We start from the raw sequence: 26249 nt of genomic DNA, 5'->3' as shown, positions 1-26249 counted from the left end.
CCTTTTTTGTTTAAGAAGCACATGAATGGTAACAAGGACAACACAGTCAACAAAAACAACATGGGATTTGTTTGAGCATATTTCACCATGCCCCAGGACTTCTAAAATTCCACAGACATCAGCTGTTTCAGTCTGCCTCACCAACCCAATATGCCTTGGCTAGGAAAATCTCTTAAATGAGGAATATCTTCTGTTGGAGCAAGACACGTCTGCTCAACAGGGGACTGTGCCGCCTTTTCCTTGTGGCTGTCCTGGAAAGCATGGTCAGAGGATGGGCATTCTGGAGGTGACCTGTGGGCACCATCCTCTCTCTTCTTACTGTGTCCAAACGGCAGTATTGGACTCTGGCCCTGGTTTCTCAAGTCTATCTTTGCTAAAGGAAGCGTCCTATTCAAGTACTTCCTAGGCATGGCCCATCTCAGAGGGTGCTTGTTGACGGCTGAAGCAGCCATGGCACCTGAAGCATTTCCGTTTCACAACTCTCTTTCAATGGCCTTATTCCATGTAGCCATAAGGATTTGTTCCCTTGAAGCCTCTCTTTGATGCCTAGACTCCTTCTAGGATGTCCAGGAAGAGGAGGTAAAAAGGGGTGCTGTGTGTCCCAGCATGGGCTCATGGCCCTTTCTTCTGTGTCAGCATGAAATCCTTGGGTTATGAGAGCGCTGTAATTGCAACTGGGAATCTCCATTTCCTTTTCATAGCCCCTGTAGCAAATAGCTCAAGAACCTCCTACCTCAGGTGCCTCTAGGGCCTCAGCTGAGCAAAGATGGAATAACCTGGCATATTCTTCTGTACATTTACTCTGTGTCGTGTTACTGCAAGTTCAAATAAAGGAGTGATCTTGATTAGTTTGCTCTAGGAGTTGTGCTGCTCAGAAAGGGTTGTCAGCCTTGGTTATGAGCTGTTTGGGGTATTCACTTGTGAAGAAGCTCATCTGCACCCCCATACCACACTGGGTTATAGCATGTCAGTTGTTGACTCAGGATCCCAGTAAGCTAGAGAGATTTCCACATAGACTCAAAGTGGCCCCCTGCCTCCCATTATGTTTTTGCAATACTCCATTCTCGGAGCATGCAGCTCTTTCACCTCTCCAGTGACTGCAGCGCTCACCACAGCCTCGTGCAAAAGTCGGCACCATGAAAACTGTGTCTCTCAGAGTACCTGAGTGTATTTTTTTTTTTTTTTCACTGAAAACAGCTTTTCTCCAAGCAGAGGTTGCAGGAGGATGTTCAGAAAGCAGAGTGTTATCCTCACCACTCCTCCGATCCTTTCAGGGAGCTAAATGCTGTATAAACACTCTGCACCCCTCCACCTGTGCTTGAGAGAGGCAACTGAAGCCAACACTTTTATGTTGCTACTAAGTTTTATTTTAACAGAATAAAGTTCTAACCTGTTTAATTACTTTGTTAATGGCCTCAAAGAAGATGGTGGGGAAAACTGTGAACATGTGACATTATGCACAGAAAAGACTTGACACCTGTGTAGTGTTGACAGGAGAACAGTCAGAAAGGGGACTCAGTGAAGGTTGTTCTAGGGGTGTGGTGGTCAAGCCAGGGTAAGAGGGGTAAGAGCAGGTGGGTGCGAGGACATTGGTTGCAGTGTGAAGGTGAGAGCTTTCACTGTTGCTGTTTCATGTAGAAGGATTCAAAGGGTGTAGTCATGTTCTCTTCCAAGCACAGTTTCTTCTCTCACCGCAAAGTAAATTTAAAACTTCTGGATAAAAACTGGCAATGCATCATCTGAGACTCGTGTTGCAAAAAGACAAGACTTGTTGAAAGTTGTTGAAGGTTTTAGGACCTGTGGCTTCAGAGTGCCAGGAAGGAAGTATTTCTGGTTGGGACTAAGGATGGTCTTACCACCTCCCCAGTGCTGTTCACAGGCCCTCAGCAGGGTCATCTGCTTTGCTGCTCAGGGATGCAGGGGCCGTGCAGGAGGCCACTGAATTCTCTGGGTTCTCCTATGAAGTTATCCCTGTACCCCAGTGTGCAGGTCAAAATGGTGGCCTGAGCTGAGGTATCCATCTGTACAAAGGTCTCCCTTAACTCTCCATAATAGGGGCACATCTACCAGAGGTCCGTTCCTCTTCTGTTGTCTTTATGAATGTAGCCTAGTGGGGTTTTTTTTATTGTTTAATACAGCATCAATCCTCAGACCTTGGGTAGCCCACTGCAGCTAACTGTCAGGCAGTTCCTGCAAATTGCCAGTAGGCTGTTCTTCCCTTTGTAAAACTTTCTGACCTCTCCTGGGGGAGACCCAGAGGGTTGTCTCTGAGAGTCCAGATAACATCTTTGAAGACAACACAATGCGGGACAAGTCTACCATTCATGTACATTTTGAGGGGAAAAAGGGCCTGGCATTAGGAAGCACACACAGATTCATCTCAGGCAAAAAGCAATAGCAGTTGAGTTTTTTCAGTTCTCTCTGCCTCTGCGGACAGGGAGAGGAACAAGCCTACATGTGTCACCAGGTATCCAGTGCCCTGAATCCTATTTTGAGGAATGCATCCCTAGCCAGTGTCACCAGGTATCCAGTGCCCTGAATCCATTGAGGAATGCATCCCTAGCCGTTGCTGGAGGATGCGGAACTGCAGCCCATTCTGTGCTTTGACTATTTCATGTCACCTTTAGCAGTGGGGCACTTCACGTGGTACCTGGTGCATAACCTAAGACATAGTTTCACCAGAAGAGAAAGCTTTATCTGCACGGTGTGCTACACCAGATAGGAACATAAGGAGGTTTTGTGCTTAAAAAGGACCAAGTTGAAAGCAAAATGGCTACTGTAGGTGTACTCAATTCTTTGGCCTAACATCTGTATTTACTGTAGTCTTAAGCTTTACAGTAGACTGTGATTGTTAGTATTTGCCAAACCACGCTTTGTAGTTTGCATAGCAGAGGTAAGTTGACATGGTAGCCTGTAAGGTAAAATAAATAAACCTCTATAAAATATAAATATATTTTTATATATAAAAAAAATATAAAATAACCTAATTAATGAAGGTTAATAACAAGAAAGATTTTTGCAGAAGTCTGATTATTGGTTATCTCCGTACTTTAACTAATATCCATTTAATTAATTGGAAGGAGGGGCTGCAATAAACCGCTTGGATTTCATACAGCTAACTGTAGTGTAGACCAGAAAGGAATGGGGGTTGAGGTGGACAAATCACTAGAAACTATTGCCTGAACATCAGTTTAGCTCGTGGCTAAGCTGTGATAAATGCTGTTTACTTGAATTTCTCTCTCTTTTCTCAGTAAATATATTATTGTTCTAAATCGTGGGATGTTATTATTGGATCCTCAAATCAGAATGTTTGAAGTCCACACAAAAAGGTGGTCTTAACTTCAGCTGGAGGCCTTTCTGAGTGGTAACGTGATGTGTGATGATCATAGATTATTTTTGAGCGTTACAAAATAGACATTTAATGAAGGACCCAGGGTTGAAGTACAAAATTCAGGGTAAGGTGGTCTGTGTTCTCTTGCTATTTCTACTGCAGACCATATGATCTTAGAACTCAAGTGACTGCCTAATGATCTCAGGCTGTAAAGGGAGTACAGTTCTTCCCAGAGTGAATGTAGCAGCTTCTAAAATGAAATATTGTAGCAATAATAAATAGAATGGCATTGAATGCTGAGTATTAACATACTGTATATAATGCTGTTTAGGTGCAGCATGCCATGGAGATCTTACAGAGAAGCTGAAGCTACTGTATAAAATGCATGTTTTGCCTGGTAAGTAAATGATGTTAAAATAGCTGTCATCTTGTTGAGAACAGAAATTTGGAGCAGAGTTGTTTATGACTAGCTTTCCTAATTAAAAATTAATTTGTGGGAATTATTGTAGCTGTTTATGCAGCAGTAAAATAAGAGAGCTTCTACTATAACCAGACATGGATTTGGAAAGTCTGAAAGCACCCATGCAGCCCTCTATTGCTCCAGCCACAAACAGGCCATTTATATGTGTCTCTTGCCTGTTTAGCTGGGGTTGGTGACTTCCCCCATACATAACAAATACAGTGTTCTTCAGCATTTATTACCATAACGCACTTTATTTAACAGTGAAGCTAGCTTAAAATGTTCCTGCATCCTCGTTTCTGTCCCCAGGCTTTCTTCTTGGTTTCCCCGCTGGGCTGATACAACTGTTCACAGAGGGAAACTCCAGATCGTTTCATAGATGTGTTTTCCAGGGAGCTGTACAAACTGTTGGACTCAGCTAAGTGAGAAAGGCAGTTTAGGGTGGAGAGGGGATGGAAACATCTCAAAACAGTTTTGCCCCTGAAGAAAATTATGTCCTGGAACTATATTCTCTCTGGCTTGTCACATGTGTGCCATAAAGAACCTATTGCTGTCCTCACTGAATCTGCGATTTAAGTATGTTGCAACTGTTTGGGTAATTTAATTCTTGAGCACATTTACATCCTCTGATAAAGATATCTAAAGGCTTTGAGAGGACATTCGCCTTCACGTGCGTTGAACATGTGTCCCTGATTGCTCCCAGCTGGCTTTGCTGGAGGTAGGCTTGAGTGATTCACTAATTTAACTGGGGAAAAAAAATACAATTTTATTGAGCTATAACAGAAGAGATCTATTTTTAAGAATGCAGCTTCTGATATTCGGGGACTGGTAAGCTCATACCAAATCATGACAGACTTTGCAGCTAGGAAAGGGTTCATACCCAGCTTAGGACACGCTGAGCTGCACAGAAGAAAGTAATGGAAGTAGACACGGGAAGATGGGCAAGCCAGCCTCTGAAGGCAAACAGCTACTTGTTAGTCAGACAGTATTGGATATCGGGGAGGAAACAGTACAGGTCCAGTAGTTCATCTCCTGTGAGCTGAAAAGAGATGATTCCTAACCCATCACGTCCTCACACTTGTACTTCTAGAAACTGGCATTCTACATGTATCCGTGGAAATATGTTATAGTTTTTAATTAAAGGGTGGAATTTTTAATGAAAGAATTTTATTCTATTGCTTAGATCCATCCCCTGAGCAAGAAGAGCCAGACTCTGCTTTTGAAGCTACTCAGTACTTTTTTGAAGACATCACACCCGAATGTACACACGGTAGGCATCTTTTGTCTCAGGCATGAAAAGATGAGGTAATGCATTTCAAACAACATGTCTTTTTAGGAAGCTACTTTTTTATTGGATTAAACTTTGTAAGTGAAATACACTCTGTAAAAAGAAGTATGAAGTCTTTGTATATGTTTTGATATCCTTAGAGGTGCAGGCGTGTGTACACTAAGAACTCCCCTGGATTGTACATTGCAGAAGTACTCTCAGAATAATGTCATCAGTGTGTTGCAACAGAAGTAATTTTGTGATAAGTACAGCATGTATGCCTTGATGGAGAATGAGAATAAATATATTGGCTTTCAAGATATATTTGGATCAGAATTTAAAATATTCTAAAAAACTGAAGCCAAAAGGTATATCAAAATGTAGTTCAGCAGTTTGAAATCTTTTTGTGCCCTAATGAGAACCTGGGTCTCATCGCTGTTGTCTTAAGTGGCATTCTCTTTCTTGAGATATTTGATGTTAGGTTTCTCTCTGATTCAAGAAAAATATCGCCTATCCTTCAGATTACAGGGGGAAGGTTGTTTGAAAATACAGATAAGAATTAATAGACTAGAGATGGCAATTTTAAGTCCTGATAGACAAAAGAAGATGCACTAATATAATCACCAAACATATATCATGCTAGAAGCTGTTTGTGTTGTGGTAGCGCAGGCTAATCATTGTACTACACAAACAAAACCTAAGATGGTCCCTGTCTTAGTACTTATATTATTAATTATATGGAATTTGTCAGCAGATTTAAGAATAAGCAAAAATCATCATTTAGTCCTATCCTTTTTACTCTGCATTTTCTGCAGTGTAAACATCTTCTTTATTTTGCACTGTACGCATGGAAAGTATGTATGTATCTAAACCCACACGAATCTCTCTCCCCCCGCCCCTCCACTTCCTAGTTGTTGGCCTAGACAGCAGGAACAAACAAGGAGTAGATGATGGATTTGTTACAGTGAGTCTGAAAACTGACAAAGGTATGCGTGGTGTCTCCATTTGAATTACATCTTTCATGTCTTGTAAAGATGCTCCTTTTGAAAATGGAAAAAAAAAGTATTAATTTAAGGTTTCTTCGTGGACTTTTCCTGCATCTCTGGGTAATTTGTTCACGATAGGCAAGAAGAGCTCACAAGAGAATCGAAATTATCTGAGAATGTGGAGCCAAGAGAATAAATCCAAAGCAAAAAACACAAAGGACTTGCCCAGACTGAATCAGGTACTTCTGCTGACACTTCCTTATTTTTCATTAACTTTAAACTTTCTTCACATACCTATAAATATTCAGTACATTAACACTGAATAAAGGCTTTATTTTGAGGCAGATACTTTTTACCAGAGCAGCAGTCAGCTGATGGCAGAAGTTAGTTGTTTTCAACATACTGTAACTGGCATTCAGCTCCCAAAACGTCCTAAAAATGAGATACACACATATAGGAACGATAACATATTTTGATCTCTAGACAAAGGGTGATATGACACTGAATATCACCAGCTAGCTCATAATGTCTGATACACATTACCTGAAAGAAGCATTTCATGTTTTGTAATTTATGCTGTCAGTCTCATTCCCCTTAGATCCATAGCTGCTAAGGTGGAGGAGACCCACTGGGACAGCTGTTTCCTCCAGAGCATATAGGGGAGGCTTATTCCCTGTAGAACAATGCTTCTTACTTAAGGTAGACCTAAGCAAATCTCCTTCCTATTTAATTCGTGAGTTTTGAATTCCAAAAGGCTCGCATCCAACTAAGTTACCACTGTCAATTAAACGAGTGCTGCAGGTCTCTTATTTCATTTTTCATTACTTCTCATTAGTTTTATCAGACCCCTAGTTACACTTAGCATCATTCCTACAAGAAAATCCACCAAAATGAATGCTAAGTGCCTCACTGCTCACCCTCTGTTGCCCTCCTGTGGCTGCAGAGAAATAAATTTGTCATATGTTGGAAGAAACATCCAACAGTTTATTCTAAATAGCTTTGAGAGAGGCCACGCACCTGGCTGCCCAGTCATAGAAAATGCCTTCTAGACTGCACCTAGATTATTTCCAATTTCAGTTTACTCACATAAACGATTGTCATACCTCCATTCCAGACTTTTAAAACTGATTTAGTAGATCTCAGTCTGATTTGTTTCCTACTCTCTCATTAATGTTTCCTCCCTCTGCGTTTAGGGACAGTTCATCGAACTGTGCAAGACAATGTACAATATGTTCAGTGAAGACCCCAATGAACAAGATCTGTACCACGCTACCGCTGCTGTGACAAGCTTGCTTTTGGAGATAGGTGAGGTTGGTAAGCTCTTCAGTGTGCAGCCCACAAAAGAGACAGACAGCAGCAGTAACAACTGCAGCAAAACTATCCAGAGCGAGCTGTTTCAGAAGAAAGAGCACCAGCAGTACCCCCTCGAACAGCACAAGCCGTTCCAAAGCAGCCTCGTCACCAGCGATGAGGAGGCCATTTGCACCGACAGCACCCTGGGCATGCAGATGGAAGACATTAAGCTCGAAGACTCTTCTCCCAGGGACAACGGAGCCTGTTCTTCCATGCTCATTTCCGATGACGATACAAAAGATGATAGTTCGATGTCCTCCTACTCAGTACTGAGTGCAGGTTCACATGAAGAAGAAAAGCTGCACTGCGAGGACATCGGTGAAGACACCGTTTTGGTACGGAGCAACCACACCACTTCTCTTCGTAGAAGCACTAGCATTGACAGAGACTGGGCCATTACCTTTGAACAATTTTTAGCCTCCCTTTTGACTGAGCCAGCGCTGGTTAGGTACTTTGACAAGCCTGTGTCCATGATGGCTAGGATTACTAATGCTAAAAACGTAAGGATGATGGGTAAACCAATAACCTCAGCCAGTGACTATGAAATCTCTACTATGTCGGGATAAAAGGCAGTCGGGTTTTTTATTTGTTTTTTTTTATTCTGTATTTATTAGTACCTGGCACAGGCCCTGGTATTTTCAAAACATAATTGTTTTCACTAATGTGAAAATGTTGGGGTGCAAACTTAACTATCTTGAAGTATAATCACTCTTTCTGTGGGAAATGTTACACAAATGCAAATTTTATTCAAAATACAGAAAAAAATAACAGTTGTCAGTGAAGTGTGTGTATTATTAACCTTGCTATCAATATAAAATGGTAAAGATTAGTTCTTAATTTCTAAATGTAAACTTAATGCTGATATTTACGTGCGTTTTTAAAACAGACATATATAGAGATCTGATTCTTGGGGGAAAAAATGAACAAAACAGGAAGTACCTAAAATTTAAAGGGACACTGTCAACCTGAATAGGACCTCAGGTGAAACTAAGCTCCAGGCAACATCCCTGAAGGATAATTTTATTTCGTATAACTTTTTTTTCAAATAGGATAATGGGTTTTAACGTATGCTTCAATTTAATCTTTTTGAATATATGAAAGATCACTTCAGTGACACCTGCCTGGCTCCTAACGTCCTCTGCCTGAGACTGGTACGCTCAAATAGAAGTGAGAAGTCCATCCCAAGCCTAGCTGGCACATCAGGCAAATGTGGTTAAAGGTGATGATTTCTGCTCCGACAGAAGGCAGAGCCCATTTGCCTTTCCCTGGGTTCAGGGGCCTCTGGCCGCACCAAACCCGGCAGAGAGAAAGCCCTTTCCCAGCTGCGGCCACCAAGGGAAGATCTCCAGCATCGCCCTGCCTGGAGCTGTATTGCTAACCTGTGGACTCGGAAGCTTTGCTGGCGTGCTCCAAAGACAGTGCATGCAGGTCCCAGAACAGATTGGTAGGGTCTTTTTTTAAAAATCAAAAGCTGTTTTTAAAAGTTAAAAAAAAAATATATATATATACACTTCTAAGGCTGGATCTACAGCATATATAGCTTAGCTCTTAAAACTAACCTTTACCACCAACCTATTATATCCTTGTTAGATTAAGAAAATAAAAACCTGTATTGCATAAGTCTTCATTTACAACAGTGTAAAGTAGCAGTAATGAAAAAAATCTGCAAGATAATGTAACTGAATGTTTAAGTCTTTCTGAGAACACTGTCACTTTATATAAAATGAATAGTATCCTGTATCAACTTACTGAATAATAGGTTAAAATGAAAACTGGAGCACCTGCACTTTGAATCCTTGCTTCTTTTATACAGATATTCAGGATTTTTTTTTAAATTTTGTTAGCTGTTTTTTAATTCATATTTGTTCAGTTCAGGATCATGCCTACATGCCTAATCTTTATTTGCTGTTTTGAGAACATCTTCTGTAGAATACTGTTGATTTTTTTTATACTCCTGTATATTGCATCCGTGTAACTTGCAGATTTTTTAGCAGAAGCTGTGTTTAATTCTTTCGTTTTAAAAGAATGCTTTTAAACTGTCAGATGAAGTGGTTTTTACCACAAATAGGTAATGTGAACAAATAAAGTACACTCTGCACAGATTTGATTTTTAACTATTAAAGTCACACTAGAGGGAAAAGTCGGTGATTGTGTTTTATTACACAGACAAATGACTTTGGATCTTCAACACCAGGTTTCAGAACAAAAACATTTGTTGTTTCCACGCCTGGTTTTGTTTAACACTTGAGTGTGTTTAATTCCATCTGCAACAAGTAACCCATGCAAGCTTCTCTCACACTACCCAATTTCATTAAACAGTTTTCCCCTGCTATGCTCACATTTGGTGACAACAGTTGTTACTACTTTTTAAGACCCCCCAGATATTTTATGACCCATCTATGCTCTGCTATAGCTCACTAGGCAGGCTTTTAAGGCTTTAAATATTAGAATGTTTTTACAGGGTACTGGTAAGCTGAGATGTAAGCCTCAAAACCATGGCAGTGACAGAACAGACATGGATGTGCTCTACTCAGTGAATTACACTTTTGAAACTTACCATCTATTTGTGTATATATAAAGTTAATTTGCAAAACATGGCTGTTAATTTCTGAGCACTGCTCCTACATCCCTTGTCTCAGTCAGTTTACTGTTGATTTTTTTTTTCTTTTGTTGGGAGTAGAGTTGTCTCCGTTATAATTTAGCCATATGTAGACTACATATAACAGCATGAAAAAAGCAATATAGTCTTTCTGCACATGAGACTATGCGGATTGGTTTACATGGGTATCAAATAATGATATTCATTTGAAGCCATAATCACCATTTTGAAGAATATGACTTTGTTCTAACTTAAGATGCCAAGGCCAGAGCAGGGTGCTTTATTGTAATGCCTGGCAGCTGACTACATTACCACAGACGTCTTCAGCACTAAGGGTTAACATCCTGAAGTGGACTGTTGACCTTTTTAAGTTTGCAGATCCCTAAAATATTTCTCTTTTAGGTGTCTGTCATGGTAAAAGTGAATTTAAGCCTATCAACAATCTTCCACACACCCCTAGAGATGCACAGACCACAGATGAAAAACGTTTCTTTATCTTAAAAGGGCTTGCCAGCTTTGCTCCACACCCCACCCACAGGGCTGGGGGTACAGCCTATCATGAAAATTATTTTGCTGTTACAACTCCCGTAACAAGAAGAGGCATCCACAAGTGGATCTCTGGTGTAACAGGAGCCATTTTACAAGGCAACTTCTTTTTGGTTTGCTCCATTGGCCTTCCTTACCTTCCTGATCATGTCAAGAAAGCTCCTAAGCGTAAGCCGAGTCATCTTTAAGAATGGCTTTGCTATAGGTAGCAGCCAGGAGAGCTGATTTTCTCCAGATTTTTTTGGGTGGGGCTGCTCACCTGATTAGGGCCACACAAAATGGCCACCTGGCAGTTGCCTATTTGATGACAAGATCTGCCGTGACCTGTTTTTCAGTAGCTGGGTGGGGGCTGATGAGAGGAAAGCTACAGAAGAGTTCAACTGACCAGCATACAGTGATGTGAAACCTTCGAGAAAATGTGAGTATTTTTTAAAGTCTTACCTGTATGTGTAGGCATGCCACACAAGCAAGTTGGTATGGCTTTAGAAGTGCCTATGTCTTGTGCTTTGTATGCTTTGAGACAGACTCTCTTTAATATGCGAATTGTAGAGTTTAGTTAGGGCTGTTAGTCTCACAGCTGGGAGGGGAAAAAAAAAAGGAAGACCTTTTTCCTCTTCAGAGCTGAGATCTGTGACCCGACGCTGACGTGCGCTGCTGCTTTTCTGGTTTGGTAGGAGCCTGGTGGCAGCAGGGTGCTGCCTGCCTGCCAGGAGACAGCAGATGATGGAGGAGCGGGAGGTTATTTTATAGAGCTTTCTCTATTAAAAAAAAGCCACAAAGAAACATTATTAAGTTTTCTTCCAATCTGTCTTCCAATTTATTTAGATGTTGATAGCGTATGAAAGTTCAATGGTACTTACTTCCTTCACTGTAGCACAGCTCCTGCATTCTAGGTGTTAGAGCTGAGGGTTGTGTTTGAGACTTGTAAAGGTTTGTGTTACACGAGTTTTGGGCGAGCAGAGAGAAAGCTTGTCATGTGTTGTATTAAACCTACTGAAAATTTGACATCAAAACTGTTATAAAGAGAAAAGCACCTTCGGGATTCTCACACAGTGACGCTGGAGCTTCTGTTATAGTAGATGTCATATGTCAGGTGTTGTGTCATATATTAAGGTGGCAGAGGCTGGTATGGTATATATATGGTGTGGTAGGTAAGGGGGCTGTGGGAGAGAAAGGGAATAGCCTTAAAGCAGTTGGTCAAGCAAAGAGATGGTGCTTTTGCGTGGAAAGCTGTGCAGCCGGGTCTGGTTCCTCAGCTGCTTACTGTCCGAGCTTCTGGATCCCTCCTGTCGCAGGGTCTTCATTACTAATCTTTAATCTTGCAGCAGCATTTTGAAACTGCGGTAACTGGGTCTCTCGACAGTAGGTGCGATACAGAAACCAACAAGAAACTGTTGGGAAGAGTTTGACTTCCATCAGGTTACTTAGAGCAACAAAAGGAAGCTGGTGCGTAAGCCCTGTAAGCCTGCAGCCTGCCTAAATGGAAGAGCAATAGGTCAGAGGAGGCACCTGTGGCTGTACCAGTGCGTTACAGGTAGGGAGCACAGCTTACCCAGTCTCCACCAATTTGGGTTGTACGCACGTTGATGAGTTCCAGTGCTGTTACTCTCCAAAATTCTGGCATCCCTTTGAGTTACTTAACCGTAATCTCTCGTCTGTTTCAGTTCTTGGTAATTCAGTAATAATGAGGTATGCCGTAGCTAGAAGATGCTTTTCTTCAGAAATTAAATATTAACTGTAAAAACCACTTGATGTGGTTGTATCCATTTTTGTAAGACAAATGGACCAGTCGGGCTTAGACTAAAACATCTGGAAAAAATGAGAAAATACTAAGGAATAGCGTACGGGTTGATAGGTTAGCTCAGCCTATGGCGGAGCGTGCCTTAGTATCCTGGCCTTTTGCTTAGCTAGAGCAGAAGGTTCCAGCGCCCAGGGCCTTGCTTCGGACTCTGGCATCAACACCTGATGCTGTGGGAGACGGCCGGTCCGTGCCTAGAGCTCACCAGTTCAGATACAGGCCGAGGGGTAACATCATAGCAAGAATGAAAGTGAAGCAGTCACGTCTGTTGCTGAGCCTTATCCCCTGGTTGGAAGAAAACATTCCTTTCATGCTATTTCTTTCCACTAGAAGATAGTCTTGAGTCAAATGTTACGTACTTCAAGCAGCAATGGTGACTTTTAATGCTCATTTAAAATGTTGATTTATTCAATAGTGAAAATATAAATTAACCTGACAGCAAATAATTAGAACAAAACTGTGGCAGCGAAGATTACATTGGAATATGGCTAATAATAGAAATGTGTGATCCATGCTGGTATCAGCAGCGTCGTTGTGTAAGAGTGTTTCAGTGCTGGGAGTACAAGGGATGAAATACAGGAAGTTAGTCTTAACTGCAGCGCAAGATGCTCTCAAGAAGTGGTGGCAGATAACGTCTCAAAGCATGTCACACCAGAAGAGAATTTAACTCTGGTTCTTCTCTTTTCTGCGGTACTCAATATCTCCATTTAAATTTCCTGAATAGCTGCTTCCTCATCCCTTTTTCTAAAATAACTGGTATTTGCATAACTGACCAACTTGACATCTGGGGTTTGGAGGAGTGGGATGTTTCTGTAGTGCAGGGCCTGCTCTATGCTTCTGAAGTAATAAAATTGCTACAGGTGAGATCTTGTAGTTCTCGTGCAGTAGCACTTTGGTACATTAATGGAAGCGTTTGGTCTCCAAAATTCAGGAGTAGAAACAAAGGCTACCTGAGAAGTACCAATGGTGCTGAAAAAATGAGTAAATTATTTAACATCGCTTGTACAGAGATGAAGGCATGGTGGAAGATACAGAGGTAAAAATATTTTCTTGGGTAAAAAAAAAAAAAAGACGACATGAAAACAAACCAGGGTTTCTCTTTCTTTCTCCAGAAAAGTTCTCCAACTCTCCCTTTTGTTCCTGGAGTTTTGCTCTTCTGAACAAAAACGCTTGCACTTCGAGTTAACTCCAAGAGTTAACTTCCAGGTCCTTCAAACAAAATCCTTGTTGTGGTTTTTTGGGGTTTTGGTTGGCTTTGGCTTGTTTTGGGTTTTGTTGGTTTTTAAAGCTTAAAACAGAGCTGCTTTTAAAGTGAGGATTTCAAGAGCAACTGAAATAAAGCAGTAATAAGTCTCTACCCCTTGCAGCAGAGTCTGGCAGCCTACCTGGGTAACACTCTCTTACATTCCATAATCAAAATTCTGGTCCATCACTAAAGAGAGCAATGTAGTGCTCACTCAGCAAAACTACTCTCTGCCTCCTTCCAACCCAATATGCTTTTCGTGTATGCTATATAGCAGGGAAGCGAGGTCTGCTTTCTGTGGTATGGACTAAAAGCATTTGAGAAAAGGGATGCTGCCGCCTTTCAGGTCAGGTGTCTACACCAGGGATGCTGCCGCCTTTCAGGTCAGGTGTAGAACAAAGCGAGAGGATAGCTGGAGAAGCCGGTCAGCGAGCAAAGCGGGAAGCCTTTCCTCTCACCTCGCGCTAATGCCGTTGGTCTGTGCAATATGACCTTCGGTTAGGAGTAACAGGTTGACGAAGGTCGGGGCAGCGAGGGAGTGTTAAAGGCCGTAATACGCACAAATTCATAATGTCTGTCGAACTCGGACCTTCCCATTGCACAATTTCCTATTACAATAGATGTAAGATTTCAAGTGGACTTGCACGTAAGCATGTTTTTCTATGGTATCAGACTGATCTTGAGAGTTAAAAACAAACACTTTTTGCGTGGATCTCAGTCAGATTTAAATCGTATTCCTTTCTCCTGGTGTTTAAGGTACCTATCTTGGATGCTGATTTAAAAACTAGAGAACGTACGTGAGCCAGCTAGTGTTTGTTCCAGCTGCTGTTGTTTTTTCCAGTTCAGCTTCCACACACACAGATGTTCTGCTGCCTACCATTTCAACAGTTTGTGCCGCAGCGCTATTAGGAAAGGCACAATCGCAAGCCCGGTACAAGAACCACAGAGACCTCTAAACAAGTTCTCGGAGCTGAAGAAAAAACCAAAACAAATAAAAGAAGATAGGATAAAGCTTTCTCTCATATCACAGTGCAGGTGCATGAACTGAGAGCATGGCTAACTGGAAATGGTTACGCTTCCTAGCAGGCCGTAACACACTGACGTTGACAATATTTTGGAATAACTCGTTCTTTATTTGCTACCACTGTAAACATCTCTTTCCATTACACAGACATCACAGTTTACATTATTGCTTTTATATTGCAGTAAACAGAAATTTCTATTAGTACGCAGCTATCTAAGCACAGTGTGACAAGAAGAAACTGCCCACAAGCTGTCTTGGGCTGGGGTTTTTTTCTTCCCTAGAGAAAGACTATATATTGACTGGCACAAGAAACATCGGTCCAGAGATTGATCACCATTGCACTACAGCAACACAAAACAAGCATGACAGAAAGAAACAACACGTTACATCTTTACCACAAATTCACTAGCAGTATTTTCAAGAATACTGACTGCTGAACTCGCACCTAACTAAATACAAACTTTTTCATCACGATAATTCTTAAAACAAGGCTAACCAGTATTTTTTTGTAAAGCGTTTGCTATTTAAACTAGGATGGAAAATCTAGAAGATGAATGCTTGGGGCTTTCTGTGTGTGTGTGTGTTTAATTTTTTTGTTTGCATTTTTTCTTGTTTTGTTTTTGAAAGAGTGAAAATCCAAAACTATTTATCTGAGGTGCTTAAATTGGCCCCTTTTCCTATTGTCCTTTAGGACAAAATGCCCTATTCTTTACACTGCTGTATCAGATGACAGAAGCACAACCAGTTTAAAAACATTCTCAGTTTCTTTCTTCCTAAGTAGCGCTGTCTTCAAATCCCTTTCCAATCAAGTTGGTTACGTACGAAGCAATGTGTTTACCTATTGAAAGACTAGGTTTTACTTTGCTTGAGATGAACTTCTACTTATCTTCAGATTAATTTGTTCATGGAGTGGCACCATGTTTCAAGCATACACTAAACAACAAAAGTGGAGGTAGTTTGTTAAACAGTTGCTACAGGAACAACAACAACAAATTTGAGAACCACCTTGTTGTCTTCAGTTTTAATTTTTTTCTAAAATTACTATTGCATATAAGCTTTCACATAGTGAATGCTTTAAAGAGGCAGCAAGTTAGGAAACTAACAGTACTTGCAAATTCTAATAAGATAATACATTAAAACATGACAGTTAATAAATAACAAGAGAATTTACCAAGGTTTTAAGACTCTTCGAATAAACCATGAGCAATAACTGACGTTAAACAAATTGATTGTATCAACTTGCAGAAAGGTGGCCTACCTCCATTTTGAATCTTCTGTAACCTTAGGATTGTCGCCCTACAACAGTTAGTATGAAATACCACCGACTAGTAAAACATTGTTCTTCCCTTCCCTAAACACAATTTTACCTTTTTCCATATATTTTCTAGCTACCACCATAATACAATTAGCCTACCACTGGTGCAAAACAGGGACACCCAGTACTAGCCTACATACAGGGAGTGACCCCTAGACAGAAGGACTTGGCTACTTGATCGTACAAAACTACATGCAAATTCCAACCGTTTACTGGGGAGGTGTACTGGAGCCTAACATAAACATTCACCTTAATTACTACATGCAAACTAATGCATTCCCATGTATCTCACTCATCTGATGATGGTTGGGGTTTACTTTTTTTCCTTTTACGCTGCCACAGTTTACTCCCAGCTCACACTTTGATTTAAAAAAAGAAATAGCTAATGAAGATGCATCTCCCACCGGGCTCAATCTACATGCTACACTAAAGTGTCTTAGGTGTTGTGATAGGAAATCTGAAACTTGATGCTCAAGGCTGGAAAGAGGAGGGTGTAGATTATTTTTGCAACTGTTGCCAAAAAAAAAAAAAAAGCTGCAGACTAGCACAGGGGAGCGTTTTAGAGAGATGGCTCAAGCAGTTTTGTTACTTGCTAGCAAGCAGTGGATGAAAATAAAGAATGGGATCTCCTTTCCCACTGCTGCTAAACATATTGGGGTCACTTCTGAAATTCAAAAAGTCAGTCTCGCGTTGCTTGCAAAGGAGATCTACAAGCAATAGCAAAAATTATTACTGAAGGTAGACAAACATGACAGAAGCTGGGGCTAGAGAGTAACAGACAACTAACCTCTCAGCCACTGGGAAAGAGTCTGCTTTACACTTCCTTCCTCAGATTTTAGGAATGTCCCGTATCTACAAGGCTCAGAGACACAGAGCTCCACCGCAGGACCTGAATCCCAGAACACTCTCCACAGGACCTCAGCTTTTTTCAGTGGTGAGAATTACAGGACCCAAGTACCTGGGAGTAGCAAAAGAACTAGGCTTCCTGTGGTCAGCTTCGTATCTAATCTAGTCAGTTCAGCTGTTCAGTTTACAAGCCATGGCATAACCGTAACTACTCTCCCTACGAGCATCTTCACGTTACCTTTTCTTTTTTTAGTAGAATAGCATCAACCCAACACAGATGAGATGAACCCTTCTCCACCTTGCACATGTTAAACTTAAGAATTGTTTAACTCTCGTCTATACCTAAGGTATCACAAAAAGAAAACAGAGCTGCGTTACCTCCTACATATATACTGCCTACCCTGATCAGGAGCTTTCCCACAAATAAGAGATCACCAACATTTCAGGGATCAAGAGCAATTGGGTGGATGCAGTGCAAGAAGTCACTAGTTACACGATACGGACTCACAGAATTACTGAGGTGGGAAGGCACCTCTGGAGATCACCTAGTCCAACCCCCTGCCCAAAGCAGGGTGACCTAAAGCAGGCTGCTTAGGACCACATCCAGTTGGGTTTTGATTATCTCCAAGGAGATGTAGCACTACATATTATAATAATACATTTAATACTTATGTAGCGTAACATCACTCATTACAAAAAGGGGTTTGTCTTTTTTTTCTTCTCGTGTTCAATATTTGTATTCTTCAGGAATCTCTTCATGATTAGTCATTGACTAGGAGTTAACCAATTTACCTGAGATGATTTTAAAAAAGAAAAAAAAAAAAAGCATGAAAGCTTCTATTAGCATACAAATTTTGTGCCACTGTGTGCTATTTAGGTATATACTGAAAGAGTCTTTCCCAAATAACTCGAGCTTCTAAGGCTATGATCTGGTTACAGAATCAAAATAAAACACTGATTGAGTAAAGCAGAAGGCACTTATTTAATAGCAGATTTTAGAAAACGAAGTGATGGTCATACCAAATCTGTTTAAAGTTGCTTTAAGCAGTAATTAGTCACAATATAGATATAAAGTCCTATTGACTAGATTGTCTGAAGATGCCAAGGTTAAGGAACATATCGCAGTTGCATCCCTTCCATGGAAAATACATCTTTGTTAGAGACTTGTACTCAGGTGTGAATCTATTTTCACAAAATAGGGACTGCAGCTGCAATAAAGGTTTTTAATGAGTGAACTTTATAAAAGGGCTAAACTAACTCTCTTGTACTTCCCGCTGAGCATACCCCGTTAGCTGCTAAAAGAAAGGGCTGACAACAGATACAAAGTTGAGCACCCTGAGCAGCTGAAGTCAAATTAGAAAGAATTGAAAATTTTTACAGTAGGAGTATTTTTTAGAAGGAGTAACTTTAGTCTGAGGATCTGATCCTCACACTGATGATTTGTGGTTCTTTTTGTTCGTTTGCAAACTAAGCTTTTTCCAAGCACAGGAATTTGCTGGTACAAATCCATAGATAAAAAAAACTTCCTCAGCCAGAAGCAGTTTCTAGTAAGTTCGTCAGTATATTGATGGATTAAGCCTCCTCTCCAAAATCATAAGCGACTAATACATCCCCTTCGTGGACCTCTTCACTACAGAGAAATTTAACATTGATGAGTGAACAATCGACTACATGTATAGAACAAGAACATAAAAAGTCTAAAACCAGAGTAATTTCAACTAAAAGAAGTTTTTAAAAGACAATTAACAGTCAAACCTATTCACAGAAAACATGATGCGGCATAAATACCTGCTTCATGTTCCTGCACCAAGGAGTATAAAAGAAATTGTGAAAGCAAGTGGTCCAGAGGCTCTTGAGATTTGTGGGTTGGTTTTTGTGTTGGTTTGTTGGTTGTTTTTTGTTTTGTTTTTTTTTTTAAAAAGCTGTCCTTTGGAGAATAGCATATAAAGACCTGTAAACAGAGGTTGATTGTCCAAGCTTTCTTAACTGAATTTTGATTTTTTTTTTAAATGTAAAAAAAAATAGTTCTATTGTTAAACAGTTTTTGCTGAAACATGCAAAATTTCCATCCAAATGCATAATTCCATTTTTGATGCAGAACCTCATAGACTGCAGAGGAGTTAAGGTTTCTTTGTATTTTGTAAGGTTAGTATCACATCACAATCCATTAGAAGTCCCTTAATTTTTTCATGGAATTTCTCTCTGTACTGGTTGAAGTGCATAATGCTTTCTGGTTCTTCTTCAAACCAGAACTTGTCAAACTCATAAACCAGATAACCTGTGAAGAAAATAAAATACAGATCTGCAAAAATGACCTCCACAATTTTCTGCCTTGATCTAGCTAAACCTAGAACAATCCTTTAGACTCTGTTCAATCCCTTAAAATAGGGAGTGTCCCATCCTGGTCAACAGCAAGCTTTCGGACACTGTAATAATGAATAAAAAAATAAATCTGCAGATACTGAGTTTTCAGACTGCAGTCTCTAATATATAGAGAGCCACCCAAATTTATCCCTTGAATGTACATTTCTGTATCACAATGTTTAAGCATCAGGTGCATTTCCAATACCCGATCCAGAAGATAAACAGCTTGCTCTGGCTCATGAGAAAAGAGTGGAAACGCACTCCAAAAAACCTAAACTCTACATTGTAGGCCTCCCCCCGGTAGCCTGTGCTAAAGAAGCTACAGATACTTACAGTAAAACTGATGGAAGTGCTCCATCTGTGGCAATCCAGAGACTACGTTGTACAGATGAGACTTTAAAGCACCGTTCTTAAGTAAGCTGTATGCCATTTCTGTCAGATTGATTCCAACTATTGCATAAGAATATCTGCAACACCAATCACAGGTCATGTTTCGCCTTACGGATTGAAGGGCTTAAAAGCTTCCCTGAAACAGTCTGCATTAGGATAACTGTAAGAGTCAATTTTTCCTATGATACTTGCTGACAAGCTGACTCCGGCCTACAGACCGCTCCTTCCATTCCCTGGTGCATCCAACCATGTAAGTTATTTAAAAAAGCTAGTTTCCTGTACAGTAGTATGGCAAATGCCTCCATTACGCAATAACGAGATGGTAAGGCTAATCAACACTGACCTCAATTTGCTCATTTGAAATCATTAGATCTGCTAGAATATTAAAAATCGGATATCAAAAACATTGTTACAGTATAAATGGAATGGCCATCTCAACCTGTTCTTCAAGATGAAAAAAATCTGTTTTTCTGTTGCACGGTATAGAAAGCACCACAATAGAAATTCTTAAAGGACTGTTAAAACAAGTGTTTATGGGGGAAGGGAAAAAAAAAAAGGATTAATTTGTGTCAATGATATGGGTATTTAATTGATCTAAATGTCTCGGATACCCTATTCACGACCTAGTTGCACAAGGTAATATCATTTACAATCGAAGTTGTGAAAGCCTCCCATTCTTGGGAGGTGACTGAGTTAACCGGGGACTAGATGGATCAGATGATATACACAGGTTTACCAGCTTTCCTCTGTATCTGACTGATTTTAGAGCGTATTTCCCTGTAAAATGAGCTAAATGTTTTAACATGCAAAGTTTTCAAAAATGAAGTTGAACAGCAACAAAACATTTATTTTTATATACTTATCACAGAACAGAAACCAAGCAAAAAAAGGGCCCTTAAGAGATAACCTATACCCTCCCAACACAGGACCAGTAAGAAGGCAAGAAATAAGTATTCATTTCTAAGTCTAATCTAAGCCTATTACAAGTAAAGCTAACCATGATGTTAAAGGTGTTCACTGTGTTAACCAAAGCCAGTATTTTGCAACGTTTTTGTCCCAACAAGTCTATTCTGGAAAAAAAAAAAAAAAGAAGCTGCACATAGTTCCCAGCCTGAAATTGATTTCTTTCTGTGTTCGGTTTCTCACGCCTTTCTACTTTGGCCCTTTTTTCATCCTTTAACGGAAAAAACCACAAATATTTTCCTCTTTATTTTCAGGACACATACTTGGTAGTCTTCACATGAGCTCTTATACAGAACAAGCCAGAAAAAGTCATATAGTGACTTACCCCAGCTTTGGGTGATTAGAATGAGAAAGGATCTGACGAGCTTCGTCGGTGTAATGCTTACTAAAATACCTGTCAGTGTGAAATAGGATCTTCCATTATTTTAAAGTTCATATAAAAAAAAAAATTAATATGTTCAACATCAAAATGTGTAGCTTTAAACTAAAGCTGAGTACTACTCTGTACTGAAAAATGGCACACATGAAAACCAAGGAAATGTAGCAAATTAAATTAGATTCAGCATCTGAACATCAAATATGAAGTTCACCCAAGTCCACAAATTAGGTTAGCAAAGTTATGCAAACCTGTTTATTTTTCATTACAGTAATTAATTCAGGAATTTTAAAAGCTTTTGACAAGTTATAACTTTCTAAGTTATAACCTATCAAATCTATCATATGACAACAAAAAAATAAGGTGTCTTGGGCAACTTTCTGTTCCTCCCCTCGCTTGTTGGCCTCCACCCAACCACACATTTACAGATGTGCAGCCACTAGAAATGTTGACTTATTTAGATAATACTGTTTTTCACTGTACAGAAGCCACTATTTCTATTCACTTCTATTCAGCCTTTATCAGAAATAGCACTAACTAGAGAAAATACATAGGTATTGAAAATGAGTTACAACAGAAATTAAATACTTCTTTTCACTTACACCAGATTCACTAACCCCAGCAGGCCCATTCCTCTGAAGTCTGTTTTGGGATCATCACCTTGGAAGCCAATGTCACACCACTGCTTGGTGATTCTGGCCTTCAGATTCTCATGAGGCATCAGCAAATTCCAAAGCTGCACAAATATGCTTCCATGTTATGCACAGCTGCTAAAGTATTCCAGGTCACATAATTCAGAACACTTGCTGCTGGACATTAGAAACCATTCACCAAGGAACAGGATACAATCTGCATGCTGTTCTTTTCTGTTAGTGGCAATCTGGAGTCATACTACAATGGCTTATTTCAGCAATTACGAAACGATTCCATTTAACATTAAATGCAATAACTTCCCTTCACGGACAAAGCTACTGTATCAATACTAAAGAAACAAAGACTTGTTTCACTTCAGAAATTAATTTATGCATCATTTTCTGACAGGACAGCTATAAACTGAAATACAAATTCTCAATGAATGCTTATTTAACATGTCAATGTTGGGACTTGCATAGCAAGTTGAGATAATTATGAAATGCCAAGAAAATGACATGCTAATATATTTGCACAGTAGAAGCTATTTAAAAAAGCCTCAAGCAGTATTATATTATTTGCTTGCTATTATTTATTGTTACCTAAAATACATTACTGATAGGTTTTATCTTCCAGCATTAAACTATCCTCTTTGACATTGACTGGGATGCAGTAATAAGAAAACACTAGTGTCTTTTTTATTTAGTAATTATCGGTTTACAAAGTTAGACATGTGCATAAGGTTAAATATCTCTTTAGTTATGATCCTTCAGTCACCCCTTACAAAATTACTTTGCTACTTATGTGTTGTTGCTATGTCTGATTTCACACAAAATAATCCCAGTGCAAGTAACTCTAGTTTACTAATTTGTTTTGCTTTGATTTTGTATTTTAATGCGTCACTTCTATAATGGCTTAGCAGTTCACAAGTAGAAAAGAACTTTAAATAGGCTAGCTGGTAAGAATACTACCAATAAATTAAGTTCACTCAAGCTGTTGTACTTGGAAGGAAAAAACAAACAAACAGCTCTTGTATTTAAAAGATTATTTTCACCTCAATTAACTGTTCCTCGTGTTCTTCGTTATCCGAATCATACGGGACCTTCCTCAGATTTTCCACATTCAGATAAAGTTTTTTATAACCTGATATCTGCAGTAAGGATATATGCAGATTTGTCTTAAACCTGAAATAATAACAAAACACCACAGAGAAGCTATTAAAGAAGCGTAGTTAGCCATAAATTCTTGCTTCAACTACCAGATAAGACCTTTCTTATGTTAATGCAATGTAAACACTAGAATTAGGAAGTGCTTTATGTTTATCTTTCAAACTACAGCATATTAGTTAAGTATACTGCTATATGGATCTTATTTCTACTTAAAAAAACCTCTAGCCGATTCCAGTGCTGCACAGTCAGGCCCTATTCACTTAAATTATGGAAGAAAAAAATAACTTAGCTGAAATCTGTGATGAAACAAGAAAACTCCATATATTGTCCTGACCCCTGTACCTTCACCTACCCCCAAACTTTTTGTAAGTCTTAAAGTGAAACTTTGCCAGAAATGCTTATAGCTTCAAAGAAGCATTTCATTAAACCTTAAAATTTTGATTATTCACATTTTTCCCTCTCAATCGCTCATAATTACTTATGCAGACGAATGCAAACATTAATCAGGCATCACTATACTCTCTCAAATACATCTAAGCAATTACATAGTTCATGTAATCAACCTATGCTATAATCATATTACTTAGAAATAAGGAGTAACAGAAGGGACTTGCAAGATAGAGATGCAGTTATCCCAAATCCATGTCAATTAAAACTTTGCAATTTATTTTCTAGAACTGAAGAAGACGTAACCATTACCTTATTTTCTAATTTCATTCTAAAGATTTGTGCTGAATGGCCTAAATATTCTATCAGATTAAGCAACTGCAAGAATGCGCCAAGAAGACAGAATTATCTGCCACTGAAGAACTTATGTTCGGGTTCCAAACGTACCCTGTATCCTTCTGCTCAATTTTCTTTTCTTTCATTACATCTCTGACACACTTCTCCATTTCAGCTTCCTCAACGTGTACAGCATTTCTTAAAACCTAGGAAGTTAACACGGTAAAAGACTTCATGAGGAATGCAGAAATCGATCATCTACTTTATTCTTATTTCTCAGCTTCTGTATACCTGCCATGTACGTATTCTTTACTATAAAAGGACAACAGTCAATTTATTGCAAATGTTTACAATAAGTGGGCTCAAATCGCACATAAAAGATCTGCAATAATTACATAAAAGCATAATCTGTAACTTTGTCAGACTGTAAACAATGTTTACACAGGAGTCCCATAAAGAATAAATAAAAAGCTTGAGAGTTGCTTAGTCTAGGTTCTCGTTTGCCTTCAAATGTCAAACTTTTCGAATTTCAAATTTTTCAAATGCTTTTCAATTGAAACAAACGCAGCTATCGAGGAGCAAAAGTGGTAAAACTTCAGTAAGGAAATAATGCTTCAGAATTAGAAGACAGTGAACTAATGAAGTTGAGGTTTCAATGCTGGGGTGAAACAAAAGAACTTGATGTAAGATACTGCTATTCTGCAGTCTTCTAGAGTAAAGGGCAAATACTAGTAATGATAATTATACACCGCCCACCTAAAATCACTTCACAACAGTTTAACTTTGTCTTCTAAACTTTTTACGGTCACAATGCATTCTTTAATGCAATCCATGCTAACACCAAAGCAGCTTCATTTCAGTAAAGTAAAAAGTTAACTCTTTTAAAACTGAACATTAATACATTTGATATAATCATTTAATTGAGAGATGCTAAAAGACCCACCCATACTGTGCTCTACTGCAACAAAGATGCTTGTGGCAGTTACTAATTCTCTCTCAACATCACATTGCAGCGATCAGCTAGAAAAAGGGAGAATGCAGTCACCTCACTGTCTAAAGCGGAAAAGTTTTGTTCAAGGTGTACAAATCTGAGGGTTTAAAGTGTTAGCTTACGTCTAACTGCTACAGAACAATTGGAACGAGCTTGTCAGTTAAACGTCTACCTGCAAACTTGCATTGTGGGCTTTTTTTTCAACAATTCAAGACGCTATTGTATACACTGCATCGAAGTGCTTTATCCATATCATTCATCTATATCACACTTCTGGTTTCCACAAAAGCAGCAAAAGAGATTGTTGTGACAGGGAGAACTGACCCTCTCCAAGAACAGCAGCTCTGTATAACGACTTGTCTGACCTGCTGCTAAAGAGCAGGTTATCTTTCAGAGATGGAAACACACAGTTATTTTTGAGAAAGCTCGACTAACCCTAGCATACAGAACCCAAAATGCTGTTCTCTCCTCTCTGCCCTTTATTCCTGTACGTTCCTCCACCCTCAAAAAGTAAATGCACATGTTCTTTTCTGGGATCTGTCTCTGAGAGAAGGTTTTAATGCAGTATAATCTCCAGTATCTTTTACCTTATTCTTTGATGATTCCAGTGAATGTTCTGCAATACAAAAAAAGTAAATGTGTCAGTTAAATTGAACTGAATTGTTTTAAATAATTGACAATAGGTGTTCTGTGGCATGTAAGTATTATAAAATTTTGCATCCCTTTTACACATGTAATTAACAAAAAAATCACTCAATCTTAAAATCAACAGGTATCAGGTAACTGAAACTCTTAATTTACATAGATTTTTTTATAATCCCCGAGTACAATGCTGAAAGTAGACTCGGATTTTTTAAAACATCAATCAACTGCACACACAAAAACAAAGACAAATTTGAAAAGGCGTCAAGACAAAAATACGTCTCTTGATATTTTTCCATTCTTAGAAATGTTTTTGTGTTTATTACTGAAGAATAAGGAAGTCACTTCCTCAAGCTATTGTTAAAATGGCAAAACTGTAAGTAGGTTTCTTAAGTTACTATTTTAGATCAAAATTCTGCATCAAGCAGAATTGTGCATGTAACCACTCTCCCTCCCTCCCCAAATTTGAAAAGGCGTCAAGACAAAAAAAAGTCTCTTGATATTTTTCCATTCTTAGAAATGTTTTTGTGTTTATTACTGAAGAATAAGGAAGTCACTTCCTCAAGCTATTGTTAAAATGGCAAAAACTGTAAGTAGTTTCTTAAGTTACTATTTTAGATCAAAATTCTGCATCAAGCAGAATTGTGCATGTAACCACTCTCCCTCCCTCCCCCCCCCAAATGCATTCATGTCTGTTCTGTGGGGGTTTTTTAATAACGGGAAGGTAAAAGCATACACAAAGCGACGGGAAGACTCTGGGTAAAAACGTAAGATTTCTGATCCGCTTTTTGAAGCTCACTGGAATTACCTGAGCAGGCAGGCAAGGAAACCAGACCTGGCATTCTGATTTAACGTTCTCACAGAACAGCCAGGAAGAAGGGAGCAGTGAAAACACGATCCAGGGGACGCACACTGCACTCGGGACAGGAACCGGTTTCCAGCGATTGCTTGTCCCGACGTTTCTCAAGACCTGAACCAGTCCCCTGGTTTAGCGTCCTTCATTACCTATGCTCAGCGTCCGCTGCGCGCCTGCCTTCGAGCCATCGAAGACACGCTGTAACTCGCATTTCCGAGTCAGCAGCCTCAAGATCCACTTCAGCCAAAACCGAAAGTAGTTGCTGTACAGGAACCCCCAGAAGTACACCAGCATCTTCTGCGTGAAGAAAGCCCCGCGTTAGCAGGAGGGTCGCGGCGGCGGCAGCCCCCTGCGTGACTAGCCTCCCCGCCCCGATA

General features: G+C 39.5%; 2 protein-coding genes across 4 annotated transcripts in view; one reads left to right on the top strand and one right to left on the bottom strand.

The window, feature by feature from the left end:
* TBC1D9 (TBC1 domain family member 9) overlaps positions 1–9493 on the top strand; it is a 57619-nt gene extending 48126 nt beyond the window's left edge. Inside the window, exons 17-21 of the mRNA XM_009290335.1 lie at positions 3663–3728; positions 4975–5061; positions 5970–6044; positions 6183–6283; positions 7238–9493. Of these exons, the coding sequence (XP_009288610.1) occupies positions 3663–3728; positions 4975–5061; positions 5970–6044; positions 6183–6283; positions 7238–7963 (1055 nt within the window). The 3' untranslated portion in view covers positions 7964–9493. The remainder of the gene's footprint in view (positions 1–3662; positions 3729–4974; positions 5062–5969; positions 6045–6182; positions 6284–7237) is intronic.
* A 5208-nt stretch (positions 9494–14701) lies between these two features.
* On the bottom strand, positions 14702–26166 carry ELMOD2 (ELMO domain containing 2). 3 transcript variants are annotated; one of them, XM_009290303.1, is made up of 8 exons: positions 26022–26166; positions 24962–24990; positions 23495–23589; positions 22546–22675; positions 21464–21597; positions 20811–20879; positions 19466–19599; positions 14702–19046 (listed from the first exon to the last, which is right to left on the bottom strand). In XM_009290303.1, exons 1-8 carry the CDS (start codon positions 26164–26166, stop codon positions 18889–18891), a joined length of 894 nt encoding a protein of 297 aa, XP_009288578.1. In that variant the 3' UTR covers positions 14702–18888. The 3 variants fall into 3 exon arrangements, with proteins under 3 accessions (XP_009288578.1, XP_009288581.1, XP_019330422.1); XM_009290306.2 differs by lacking the exon at positions 26022–26166 and adding an exon at positions 25825–25997; XM_019474877.1 differs by lacking the exon at positions 26022–26166 and adding an exon at positions 25825–25997 and having other exon boundaries at positions 21479–21597.
* Positions 26167–26249: the final 83 nt, after the last annotated feature.

This window comes from Aptenodytes forsteri, unplaced genomic scaffold, assembly GCF_000699145.1.
Source record: "Aptenodytes forsteri isolate BGI_AS27 unplaced genomic scaffold, ASM69914v1 Scaffold125, whole genome shotgun sequence".
Taxonomy (NCBI): domain Eukaryota; kingdom Metazoa; phylum Chordata; class Aves; order Sphenisciformes; family Spheniscidae; genus Aptenodytes; species Aptenodytes forsteri.
The sequence above is the reverse complement of the archived record's forward strand: the minus strand, read 5'-3'. Positions and strand labels throughout refer to the sequence as shown.

Coding starts and splice junctions, on each gene's coding strand:
- ELMOD2 (XM_009290303.1), bottom strand. CDS start 26,166: ATGCTGGTGTACTTCTGGGGGTTCCTGTACAGCAACTACTTTCGGTTT. Junction 24,991..26,021: donor GCAGCGGACGCTGAGCATAG/GTAATGAAGGAC, acceptor TTTGTATTGCAG/AACATTCACTGGAATCATCA. Junction 22,676..23,494: donor ATTGAGCAGAAGGATACAGG/GTACGTTTGGAA, acceptor TTATTATTTCAG/GTTTAAGACAAATCTGCATA.